The sequence below is a fragment of the Molothrus aeneus genome, chromosome 4 (assembly GCF_037042795.1).
Source record: "Molothrus aeneus isolate 106 chromosome 4, BPBGC_Maene_1.0, whole genome shotgun sequence".
Lineage (NCBI taxonomy): Eukaryota > Metazoa > Chordata > Aves > Passeriformes > Icteridae > Molothrus > Molothrus aeneus.
The window spans coordinates 23,483,305-23,495,522 of NC_089649.1; the positions used below are offsets into that span (position 1 = coordinate 23,483,305).

Here is a 12,218-nt window from a genome sequence, read left to right on the forward strand (position 1 = left end):
CTGACTGGATTGTGGAAATTAACTATTTTTATTCTTACATAAGTTGCTATCCACTTAAATAAAAGATCCTAACTTAAATCTCCTTTTAATGACATTTTTAGCAATTATATACACTTTTACTAAAAACACAGTCCTGCAATTAGTTCTGAATCAATCTCTTAATGTATTTTCCCTTCACTGTTGTAAAGGGAAAACACATTAAAATTACTTACTGTAAGTCAGTGTGGAAATTCTTCATGCTGTTTCTGCAACTTGACTTGAATATTTAAGAAGAGAAAGTTTGGTAGATGGTGTTGAGTAAGAGTAACAGCAGGACGAGAGTGGCCAGCCTGCATGTTTTACGTGACAGCCAGCAGAGTACATGCACATTGCATTCACAGTGGATGTGCAGTTCAATACAGTACCTTGGTCACCAAAAATGGGGTAGAAGCTCTTGGTTTTGAGTCCCTTGGATTGCTGAACAACTTCAAAAAATCCCTATTTCAAACATGCTCCATTAAATCAAAAGCTTTGCAGGCTGAAGTAATGGCTGGGACATCAACTCCTCAGGCTGGGAAGAAGCTGGAAGTCTTTGACCCAAGCACTGTGGTATCACTACATTTCTTTGTTGCTGGTATTACAGCCTGACTTCCCACAAACACTCTGAGATGCAGATTCTCTGAAGTAATAATGTAATGCAGACAAGATTGTGTGGTCTTCATCTAGTCTGTGCAGCATAGAGGAACAGCTGCTCCAGTGTAAGTATGTTAAATCTGTTAGATCCAGCTGGGGGTTGGTTTGCCAGGTTAGCTAGTATTGTATTGGTATCATCTTCTAATTATGGACTACTCTCACTGCAACAGCTTAACAGCAAATTTTCTACTGGATTTTCTGATGTTCAGCCAGCCTTCCTGGAGCTACAAAGGTATTGAGAGTCACCTCATTGCTGGGCTAAAGGGCTCAGTTTTGTGTTACCAATTCAGCTTTTATTTCCTCCTGATGCTCAAAATCGAATTCTTACGACATTCAGATTTGTTCTTTAGTGTCTAAAATTAAGTAGAAATGCAGTACCTCAACTACTTTCAGAATGCTGTAGGGGATATTTTTTAATGAGAGATGGAAAAGATGTAATTGTCCCAGTTGTATAGCAGTGGCTTGGAGTAATTGTTGGTAGTGAGAGGGAATTTCTTCTAATAAGATTACTATTTGCATTCTGTGTTCTCTGCTAGAAGTTGTTTTGACCAGGGTTCTTTAAAACATGAAACTTCTCACCTAATCAGTGTCCTTGATTCACTGAGAAACACTGAGTTTCTATGTATCTTTTTTTTTTTTTTAACTGGCTGGGCTGCCTCTGCTTTGCAGTCTATTTTCTGCTATTTCTCTATGTTTTTCTGGATGTGAGGCACTGATTGCAGGTTTCAATACAAAAAGAACCTTATCCAGTCAGTTCACTCCACCTAGAGTTAAGAAAAACCGCAACTCCAAAACTGAGACTTAACCCCTCCCCATCCAGCAAAAAAAATCCCCGAAAACCCTGAAGCCATCATCATGCAATGCTCTTTCCTGTTCCCCTGCAGCCCTCAAGAGGAGACTTGCTCTAATAGTAGTAGTTCCTACTTCAATTGCATCATCAGGTTTCTGATTAGAGGTGACAAGCCCATGCTGTGTGCTTTTGCAGTGTTGGCTGCAAAGTTTGCTTCATTTGCCAGTAAGTTAAGGAAATGGGACAACTGTCCTACTGCAGCCTTGGAGAACACCACTAGAGCAAGTGACCAGAGCAGTTTGTGCCATGGTCTTTAAAACAAGCATGCCAAAGAGACCAGTGAGAAATAAGGCAGAACATGGACCACCCCAGTGAACATGGTACGCGTGGACACCAAAGTCTCTGCTCTGTATTTGCCTTCAAGGTGATCGGGATGCTACAAACCACTGTAGTCCTAGAATAGCCTCAGAAACTTGACAAGTTCTGGCCCCTCTTTCAGCACAGCTGCAGCAAATGCATGCTGCTTCTCACTTCTGTGCTTAGGTGTGCCTTGTGCAGTGAATCCCACATCATTTGCTGTAGACTCTGCAGAACACTCCCTCTGTGTGAAATCACTAAAGGAAAACAAGTCACTCTTAATGCTAAATAATTCCAACACTGGCTTTAGAAATAAGCTTTTATTAAGTAGATTTGAGTTAGCCACTATTGAATTTGAGGAATGAGTATAGAAACAGAAGTCCATAATCAGGACTAATTCCATAATTCTATTCAGTGGTTAACAATTTTTTATTATTTAGTACCCAGAACGCTCACCCTAAAATACATGATCTTCCTAGTCCCAGTGAGTTTTCGGTTGCTTGATTCTATCTTCTATCAAAAATTCCATTATAACAAGGCAGTTAGCATGGTGCTGGCCAATTAAGAAGGTCCACATTTGGCTCTAAAACTTCAGGACAGTTCGAATGCTTAAAATAAAAAAGAAAATTAAAGTTACCAAGAAGTCAATTTTCTCCCCATCTCTCCCCTCCCTTCCATTGCTGAGACATATTTTAACGTCTGTCTTTTGTAATGAATGAAGTCATGCATATGCCTATAATATTTATTAAAAATTCAGGATAATGCTTGTTCTCTTCCGGTTTTTTTGGTCTCTCCTCCAGAAAAAAGAACTCCAAACAAACTCTTTTTCATACTAGGTGTCAGCTTTCAGTAGTAGCCAAGATTGATCAGGAGCAGTAGTATTTACAGGCATTCTCCTTTTTGTCTGTTTGGAAAATGTTAGTAGTTTTCATTACTAGTTTCCTAGGACATGCTTATGTATGAATAAAACACTGAAATGATACTGACATTTATAACTGGGATGGGGATCAACTGCTGGATGAAATTTGCATAAATGCAGTGTTTCCAGTTGTAACAAATACAGTCAACTGATTTATCCAAAATAGAATCCATATGAGCTAAAGCAGATAGACCAGTTCTCCAAAGTTATATACAATAGATAGATATAGATTGAGATCAAATACAAAGACCATGCTGGTTTCTGGAGACAGTGGTCAAAACTATTTGTCTATCTGCAGAGGATCCTAAATATTACTGTCTTATTACATCTTCAGTCCCTTTAAATTCCTCATTATGAGGGAGAATGTTTTAGCAGTGGTGAAAGCCTGAGACTGACCTGTCCCCTTTACCAGCTTTATATCTGTATTTCTCTTTTACACTGTTGCTTGCTTTTACTGTGTGCCTGTGTTTTGGCACATGCCTGGAAGGTCAGAGAAGTGTGTTTTTATGAGAATTAATGCATGTGGTGTATGTCACCCTTTAGCTTCCCTGTTTAAAACATGGCAGTGGGCAGGGAACCTGTACTTTGACAGTACCTGATCAAGAAATCTTGTGTACCTTTCAATATTGTGAACATTACCTTTTTCCTGAATGCATCAGCTCAAAAGCCTCATTGATTTTGTCAAAAGGCAGCGTGTGAGTCACAAATTCATCAACCTTGATCTTTTTGGACATGTATTCAGTCACCAGTTTAGGTACATTGTCTACACTCTTCCAGCCTGAAAGAAGGAAAGCAAGCCTTGTTTCTTCCCTTTTCCACCTATCTCAGAAAATTAAAACCACAGCCCTTACACAAAACTTGTATGATCAATATGAAAAGGACAGAGATGAGTGACATGTTTGTCCCTCCCATGGAGGTCTAGCAAAAGCACACATTATCCAAACACACACAAGTGTTGGTGAAAAATCTTTCACTAGCTGTTCCAGCATTCAAAATAACAGAAGCCCTCACCTAGGAAAGCATACACGTGGCTTCTCTGTCAGGCCCTCTACATTCTTTATAACCCAACCCAGTAAGTTGTGTATTGCTTGGACAAAGAGCAGTGTAATAATTCAAAGTCTGAAACTGAACTTCCATCCACTTCAGCAATTACTGAATTCCCAAAAAAAAAAAAAAGAACTCAATGTGGTTTTGAGTTGACAGGAGAAAATGTGTATCAAGCACTCGTTCCCTTTTTATTTTAAAGGTCTTTAGAGCACATTGTCATGTTGGTCCCACAATTTACTCAGTGGTTAAGCAACACAAACATACTGATGTGAGTTCCCATCTCCTCAAAGACTAGGTCCTTTCACTGGATGAAACTGAAACAAACCTTCACTTGGTGGTAAAGCAGTTTCCCTATCCCACTCCTTTAGTACTGAGTAGGACATAGATATATTCTCTCTTCAAAATGTTAGATACGATACCAATGTATGGGATATGATACCAATGTATGTTAATCTCTACCCTGTCTGTAGGAATAACAGATTTTAAGAGTCTTTATCTTAAAAGCCAATGTAGCATTTATGAATAGCCTGCCAATAGTACATATCTTGCACAAGCAAAGCCAAGGGGGGGTGATCCTCCCAGCTTTAGGCCAGAGTAAATTATTTTTATCCCCACAGCAAGAGAGAGTTACCTCCAAATGCAGTCCCTTTCCACGTCCGCCCAGTTACGAGCTGGAATGGCCGTGTGGAGATCTCCTGGCCAGCAGCAGCCACTCCGACTATCACACTGAGTCCCCAGCCTTTGTGGCAGGCTTCCAAGGCAGCCCTCTTCATGGACAGACAGGAAAAAGCAGGGTATTTATTGCTAAGGTTTACACTGCCTGGACTTCCCCCATTAATGAATCACTGCATCAGCATTTAAGGAACAGTAAATAACACTGAAAATTACATTATATTTTCCATTCAGGGTTCAGATTCCCTTACACTTTTAAAGGTTCACTTTGCACTTTTTATATCCTATCTAGCTTTTTCTCTAAGCTCCCACTGAGAGTTGGGATAAACTGTAATCACAGACCATATTACCAACAGTAAGGAATGCTATTGTAATTCCTGAAAATCTAGAAAATCTAGCCCTATTCCTGAAAATCTGCATTTCCAAAGGTGAAATTAATTACTTGAGAAATGAGGGAAATGCTGAGTGATCCCTGAGATTTTACTGTTCATTGCACAGTATATTTTATATGAGTTTTGTTAATTTCAACTGTCAGCACAGAGAAACTCAGGATCTAAAAAAATTCTGATTAAGGAAAAAGCATTTTTAAGTGCCATTTTCAACCCAAGAAGTAGCAGCTGCTTTCATTACATAATTACGATTGAGTGTAAATTGTCCTTATGAGTCATAGCAGGTATTATTATTAAGAAAAAAAAAAAAATTAGTGAATCTGGCATGTTTTGTGTTAAGAAAGCAGCTGATCTTGCTGTTCAGCTGAACTGGTCCCTCCCCGCACACGCTCCTGTTGGCCAAGCACTCACCATGACTCCGACATTTCCGATGCACTCAAATGAGTAATCCACACCACCATCGGTCATCTCAACCAGAACCTCCTGGATGGGCTTCTTGGAGTCTTGGGGGCTGATGCACTCAGTAGCTCCAAACTCTTTGGCTTTGGCATACTTATCCTTGTTAATGTCGATGCCAATGATCCGGGATGCTCCTGCTATTTTGCAGCCCATAATAACTGCCAGCCCAACTCCTCCCAAACCAAACACGGCACACGTAGAGCCAGGCTCCACCTAGGAGTAAGAAAGGAATCATGAGCAACAGATAAAAATTCATCCTTCCAGGGGAAGAGGAAATGCAGGTTAAGGAGACTGTAAAAAAGGAAAAAATGGAAGCAAATATACATGGCTATGAGATTTTATAGACAAGGGAAACTATACAGAAATTTAATTCTAAAAGCTCTTTAGGCACTAAGCCCTTTCTTTTGCCTGAAGACTCATGCCCACACACCTACCACCTCCGTCTCACCCTGAGCTTCAGGCTATCAGAATGACTTGCAGCAAGATGAACGTAACCCAGAAAAGTAATTCATATATAGCTGCTGTCAAAAGGGGTGCAGAATACTCCACCTGAGTTTCCTCCAAAGGGCAAAGGATTCTTCTAACCTGATCTGGCCTCTTATGGGGAAGTTAGAAATTCTTAGCTAAACTTCATCAGTTGAAGAGGAAAAAGGAACACAGATTTGGTACATCCCCTTTTCAGTCCTTGTGTAGTTGCTAAGCTGCGTGTGCCACAAGGCCAGCCTTTACCTTAGCAGTGTTGACAGCAGCCCCATAGCCCGTGGAGATGCCACAGCCCAGCAGGCACACTTTATCCAGAGGTGCTGCAGCATCTATCTTGGCTACAGAGATATCAGCCACCACGGTGTACTCAGAGAAGGTGCTGGTCCCCATGAAGTGGAAAATCTGCTTTCCCTTGCAGGTGAATCTGCTGGTACCATCAGGCATGACTCCTTTCCCTTGAGTAATCCTTGAGGCAGAGACAGGGAAGTGCAGAGATTTAAGCAGCAAGTACTTTCACCAGATGGAATCCACCAAGCAGCACAGAGAGGCAGCTGCATACTTGCACCTTTATATTCTGACCACTTTAGTAAACCTAGAAGTTCACAGAAGTGAGATGCTAAACTCCTAAAACTTTACGCAGTTAATTCCTCCAGGGAAAACCTGAAAGAAATGGAGTTTACTCATATGTTGACCTCATTAGTTACCAATGCTAACTGCTTGTGCCACAGCACCGCACCACTGTCTTGGCCTCCTTCAGTATCCTCCCCTGAATAGCACCTCTCAGTTATGTTACTGGGGCTTTTTTTGAGTTTGGGAGATTTTAATCAGAACAGGAGCTGCAAATTTATGTGGGAAGCACGTGTAAAGGGAAAAAAGAGCTGTCCGTATGATTTTGTACCACTTGAAAGCTTTGGTGTTCACTCCCAAGAGCTACATTGCCTGAAGTGGTTCCCTTAAGTATGGATTAAATATGGAGTCAGAGCCTTTATGTTTTGCAACCTGTGGACACAAGGTAGTAGTTTGCACCTTCACATACTTGAAATGAGAGAAACAGTTTTATTTAAGGGAAGAATAGAAATTTTAAGGAAGACTGGAAAAAAATTGCCTAAGTGGCTACTGAAACATCTACTTTCCAAGTCATTAAATGATCCATCAACAGATTTATTCTTCAAGGAAAACTGTCAATTGCTTTTGCTAACTACAGCAGGTATACATTGAGCAAATACCATAACACGTGTCAAAGTCATACAGACCTTATCTTCTGGCACAGGTTTGTTTTAGGATTCTTACAGAACTTGCACTCTCCACACTGAGGGATGTATAGAGGGATAACAGTGTCCCCTAAGGAAAGAAATATTCTGTGTCTAGTTATTGAGTCAAGCAAGGCATTGTGAAAAAAAAAAAAAGGAAGTTAGTTGATTCTGCATGTTTTTCTGTGAGCTTGAGTTCACTTAAAACCTTTGTGTACTAAAAGCTGTTTATGGTATACAGAGGTATTACAGAGTGCTAGATAAACAACTTTAATCCTGGCTGAGCAGACAACCCATCTGAAATTCATCATTCCAGAACAAGTAGCAACATTACTGTGAAACAAAACAACCCCAAATCAACAGTGAACAACAAGACTAAACACTTTAAGCCTTTTAATTAAACCAACAGATAACAACTACAATTTGAAAAAATAATAAACTCCCAACACTCTTGTAATTATACATTGATCTGATTTCAAGTAAAAAGATGCTATTCTGGGCTCTTTCAAGCTTTAAATCAAGAGCTCATTGAATAGATTAGTGTTTTGTCTCAGACCACAGAAATCTACACAGGCATACACCCCAGAATAAAATATTGTATTAACTCCTGCAAGATAGCATTTCAGTGGCCCAATTTGACAGTGAATCTTCAAATAAAGTAACACTTTCAAGGAAAGGCAGAAAACTTGTAAGGTATTTCCTTACCCTTCTTTACTTTTGTTACTCCTTCCCCAACACTCTCTACAATTCCTGCTCCTTCATGTCCCAGGATCACAGGGAAACATCCTTCAGGATCAGCACCACTCAGAGTATAGGCATCAGTGTGACAGACAGCAGTGGCAACTATCTGTGAAGAAATAAATAATCTGAGACACCCTGAAGAGCAGAATAGTAGCACAGATCTAAACAATTCCCTTTAGTCAGAAATTAAGAACAAATGCCAGGTCAAAGTTCTGGTAGCATTTAGGATATGGGCTAATACTTTCAATTCCTGGCAAGGCAGTTTTTCTTATTTCAGAAAAGTAAAGTCACAACAGTACATTTTTATCATTTCCATCAACCAAAATGTGACACTGAATGGGGTAAAAGCTGACCTGTCTTTTCCTATAGCTAGAAATCAGTGCTCCAAGTCATCTCAAAGTAGTTTAACATCTCAGATTTGAAAGAAGTTAAGACTCAAAGGTAAAATTTACAGAGAGACCATGCAGAACTCTCAGTACTGCATAAATCCTGCTTAAGTCTTCAGCACCATGCAGAAATCCTTTCCACAGGAATAAATTTCACATTAATGTATACTTTTTGGCAGATACTGGCTCCTGTAAAGCCCTGATGAAATCAGGAACTTGGGTATAGGGAATCCAAGCAGACCAATCCCAGCTCAGCAGCCAGTAACTTATGGCCTGACTGAAGTAAAAATGCAGCATGTTACACAGCTGCCACAAATGACAAATTGCTGTCCTTGAAACAAGATAAAGGTGTTCCCAGCTCAGACATTTTGAGAGAACTTGGTCTGTAACAACTGGAATTGATCCTCAAGATTAGCCATTATCCCCAGACCAGACTGTGAAGTGAGACTAGTAGAAATTAAAAAAAAATCTGTTTATGAAAAATCTGTTTTTCATAACCAGAAGATCTAAATACTGTCATTTTCTTCTCTGTAAACCAGCTGAGAACTAATGAACTAATGATATCTATTTCAACATTTCTTCTGTTGGCAAACAAACTATTCATCTTTAATACTCAGTCTCCTAAAATAGGAAACATATAGATAAGAACTGATGTAATTACCTTGATACGAACTTCATGAGCTTTTGGTGGAGCAACCTCCACTTCCTCAATAGAGAGAGGTTTACCTGCCTCCCAGGCAACAGCAGCTTTGCATTTAATAACCTAAAAGACAAGAACAAGAAAAAAAAAAAGAGGACATCTGTTGTATGGTTCATTTAAAATAATTCTTGTTCAGCCAAGTGAGAAAATAAAAGCAGCACTACTGGCTTTTGGAAAGAATCCCAGATCTGCAATTCATAATTTCAACACAAAGGTTTAATTGCCCCACATTTGCTTTCAGGAAGCTAAACAATAATGAGTAAGCAAAGATCTGAAATTTGGATGTCATTCTTTTACTGTGTAAAAAATATAATAAGCCTGGGAGTGCTTGGGGGACACGCTGCAGCGAAGGGAGCAACATGAATGGAAAGGTTGCATTAAAAAAAATGGTGGTTTAAAATCCAAGACTGCCATTCATTTCAGGTATATTCATTAAACACAGTGTTTGAAGTTGGAAAGTTCAGAAAGGGAACTGTGGAGACCCACATCAAGACTGAATTTCCTGTTCCTGATCAGGATGGTTTCCAAGTAGGATTCCAGCAAGGAGATGCAGCTGACATGCAGAGCCCTCAGCGATGCAGAGGGACTTTGCTGTAAGGCTCAACACCTCTGCTGTGGCCACAGGCATCACTGTTAGCAAGTCATCCCTCACTGCTCTCAGTGCCACAACAAATCCTGCTCTGCAAGCACACCTAAACATCCCAGGAAGCTTTTCAATCCCAGCGGTGAGAGCCTGGATAAGAGAGCAGGATTTCTGGATCTGTAAACCCTATTGACAGGTAGATACACACCAGTGACTGAGAAAATCAGCAGGCATTCCAGCCATACACTCTAGAGCAGCTTCAGGAGAAGCATCTGGATTACCCTTAGAGGTTGGTTTCATGAAGATGACAAGGTCTAAGCCATTGCTATTAGAAATATAAACCAAGAGAAGAACATGACATTTTGGGTGTTCAAAATAGCTGTGGTGTTCCCATGGAATGCTTGAGAGAAAGAGGATTAAATGTAAATTCCCAAGATCAGCAATACAGTCACTCAGCCTTTTTGAAATTTCACCTGCTGGAAGAAATAACAGTGCCAAGAGCACCTTTTGAGCTTGCCAGCTCTCATTCATCACCTGTGATCAGGAGAAAATAATGGCTAGTCTATGCCATTCTTACAACAGTATTTCTGTTGTACAATAAACAGTACTAGGCTTTGCCAGAGCCACTTAAAATCCTCACTGTACCTGTGATAGTAGAACTTAGATACTTACCTTAGCTTAAATTTGGTAAAATAAATACTACAGACCCAAAAAGCTTTGTAACAGAAAACACATGCCTATTCCAACAGCCAGCAGGGGTCTAAATTAGACAGAAACACCCCTAACTACTAGAGCCACGAAATCTTCTTGTCCTGCTTTTTAATACCAGGGTAAATATTACAAAAATGCATGGAATGTGCCATAGTAACTAACTGTGGAATCACAGTGTGCGCTATCAGTCATAATCTCTAAATCTACCAAAGATTTTGCCAGAAAATCTAAATTCAAAGCACAAAGTGCAAGGGGAGCCATCATTCAGTAAATCATTTACTGGTTTTCAATCCATCCCCTCATCCTCCCCTCATTAAGTCATCACTTGTTCTTGCACGGGAGACTGCGCATTCCTAAAATTTGATTTCCACAAGCTTAGTTAAACACAAAATTAAAGACAGAGAGGAGAAAAATAGTCTCCTTACAGGTTAAATTCTGATCATCTAAAACTAGCAGTATGCATCTGGAAGCAAATTTTGAAATAGTAATTTCTGATTCAGTACATACAGCCACAAAGGCCCCTAGACTATTCAGAGTGGGAATCAGGAAAGCCCCATCTTTTTCTGCTCTCTGATTATTCGTAGCTTTCCACTGTTGCTTTGCTGAAAATCTTGAAGCCAACAACTGGAAATAAAAAACTGGAAATAAAAACCAAAACACCAACTTCTAGCAGTTCTTCATTTCCTCTATTACCATGCTAGCACTGGAGCACAGCTGTTGGGTTGCTTGTGGCCGTGCACACCATCAGCTATCTCAGTCGGGATGAAACCGAGCTCTGGCAGGGACAGAAGCTCCTCCAACCCAGTGCCCGCCTGAAGCAGCTTCAGCGTCCGGCCAGGCACGGCCGCCGACCCGGCTGGGGCCCCGGGCGCTGACCGCCTGCACAGAGTTCGGAAAATACTGGCACAAGGTATGGGCTATCGCGCTGATCCTACAGCCGTGCAGCAAACGTGCCAGCAATGGCTTTGTGAGCAGGCAGGTCTTGTTTTACCCCTTCTTTACAGCCGATTCAGTCGCACCTGCCTGAAACCCACACGAAACACGCAAAGTTCAAGGTCTTCTGCTCGTTCCTCCACCGCCGCGACCCAGGAGCGGCCGGAGCGCAGCCCTCAGACCCCCAGGACGCGCACGGGGTGGAGTACAACACACGGCGGGGAGCAAACGCGCGTTTTCCTTCCTATCCTGCAAACACTCACAGCGGGAGCCTCCCACAGCAGAGCAGCGGCACCGACTCCGCCGCACGCCTCACACGCGTGGGGCAGGAGCGCGGAGGCGCCCGGACACCCCCCGCGCCCCGGCTCTCGCCAGCGCTGGGGCCAGAGCGGCCACGGCGAGCCCGGCCCGCGGCCCCGACAGCGACGGCAGGGCAGGGTAGGGAGGGCTCGCCCGCCTCGTCCTGCCTGGTGCGGAACCCTCCGCCCATCCCCGGGCGACCTTCCCGCCGCGGAACGCAGACGCTCACCCCGCTCGCCATCGCGCACGGCTACGGCTGCCAGCGGAAGGGGAAGGGGAGCCCGCCTCCTTCTCCGCTGCGTCTCTCCCCGCCTCCCTCTCAGGGGCGGGCGAAGGAAGTGGCTCCTTCCTCCCTTTTTCGCCTCCCACCCTTGCAGGGCAGGGGCGCGCTGGATCAGTCGCCAGCCCCCTGTGGGCTTTTCTTCCCGCAGACCGCGGTGCGGGCCAAGGTCTCTGTGTTTCCTGAAGGTGCCCGCAGTGTTGCCTTGCCGTGTGGCCGGGTTTGTGGCTGCTGGCGGCTGCACCAGTGTCTTCCATCGCGGCTCCTTTAGTCTGGCCGGCAGATGGACATTACTGTGCCCGTGAGGGAGCAGCCTACTATCCCTGCCCATGGGCCTGTTCCACCAGGTTGCCCAGATTCCTTCCCAGCTAACGGGACGCCACGGCCGCCTCTGCGCCGCTCCCTGAGGGCCGCAGCAGTGCCTGGGTGTGCCTGCCTTCCCCGGGCGGGGTACTGCCGCTCTGGCTCCCTTTCTGGGGGTGCTTGGTACCACCTGGGCTCAGGGGGAAGCTGACCATATCTGCAGAGCATTGTCCTTTGTGCCTG

General features: G+C 42.9%; 1 protein-coding gene across 1 annotated transcript; it reads right to left on the bottom strand.

Moving 5' to 3' along the window:
* Positions 1–2,124: 2,124 nt before the first annotated feature.
* LOC136555939 (alcohol dehydrogenase class-3) lies at positions 2,125–11,701 on the bottom strand. Its single transcript, XM_066548982.1, has 9 exons — positions 11,622–11,701; positions 8,827–8,928; positions 7,744–7,885; positions 7,042–7,129; positions 6,035–6,254; positions 5,258–5,518; positions 4,417–4,552; positions 3,378–3,516; positions 2,125–2,427 (listed from the first exon to the last, which is right to left on the bottom strand). The coding sequence occupies exons 1-9, from the start codon at positions 11,631–11,633 to the stop codon at positions 2,403–2,405; spliced, it is 1,125 nt and encodes a 374-aa protein (XP_066405079.1). The 5' UTR covers positions 11,634–11,701; the 3' UTR covers positions 2,125–2,402.
* Between the last annotated feature and the right edge of the window lie 517 nt (positions 11,702–12,218).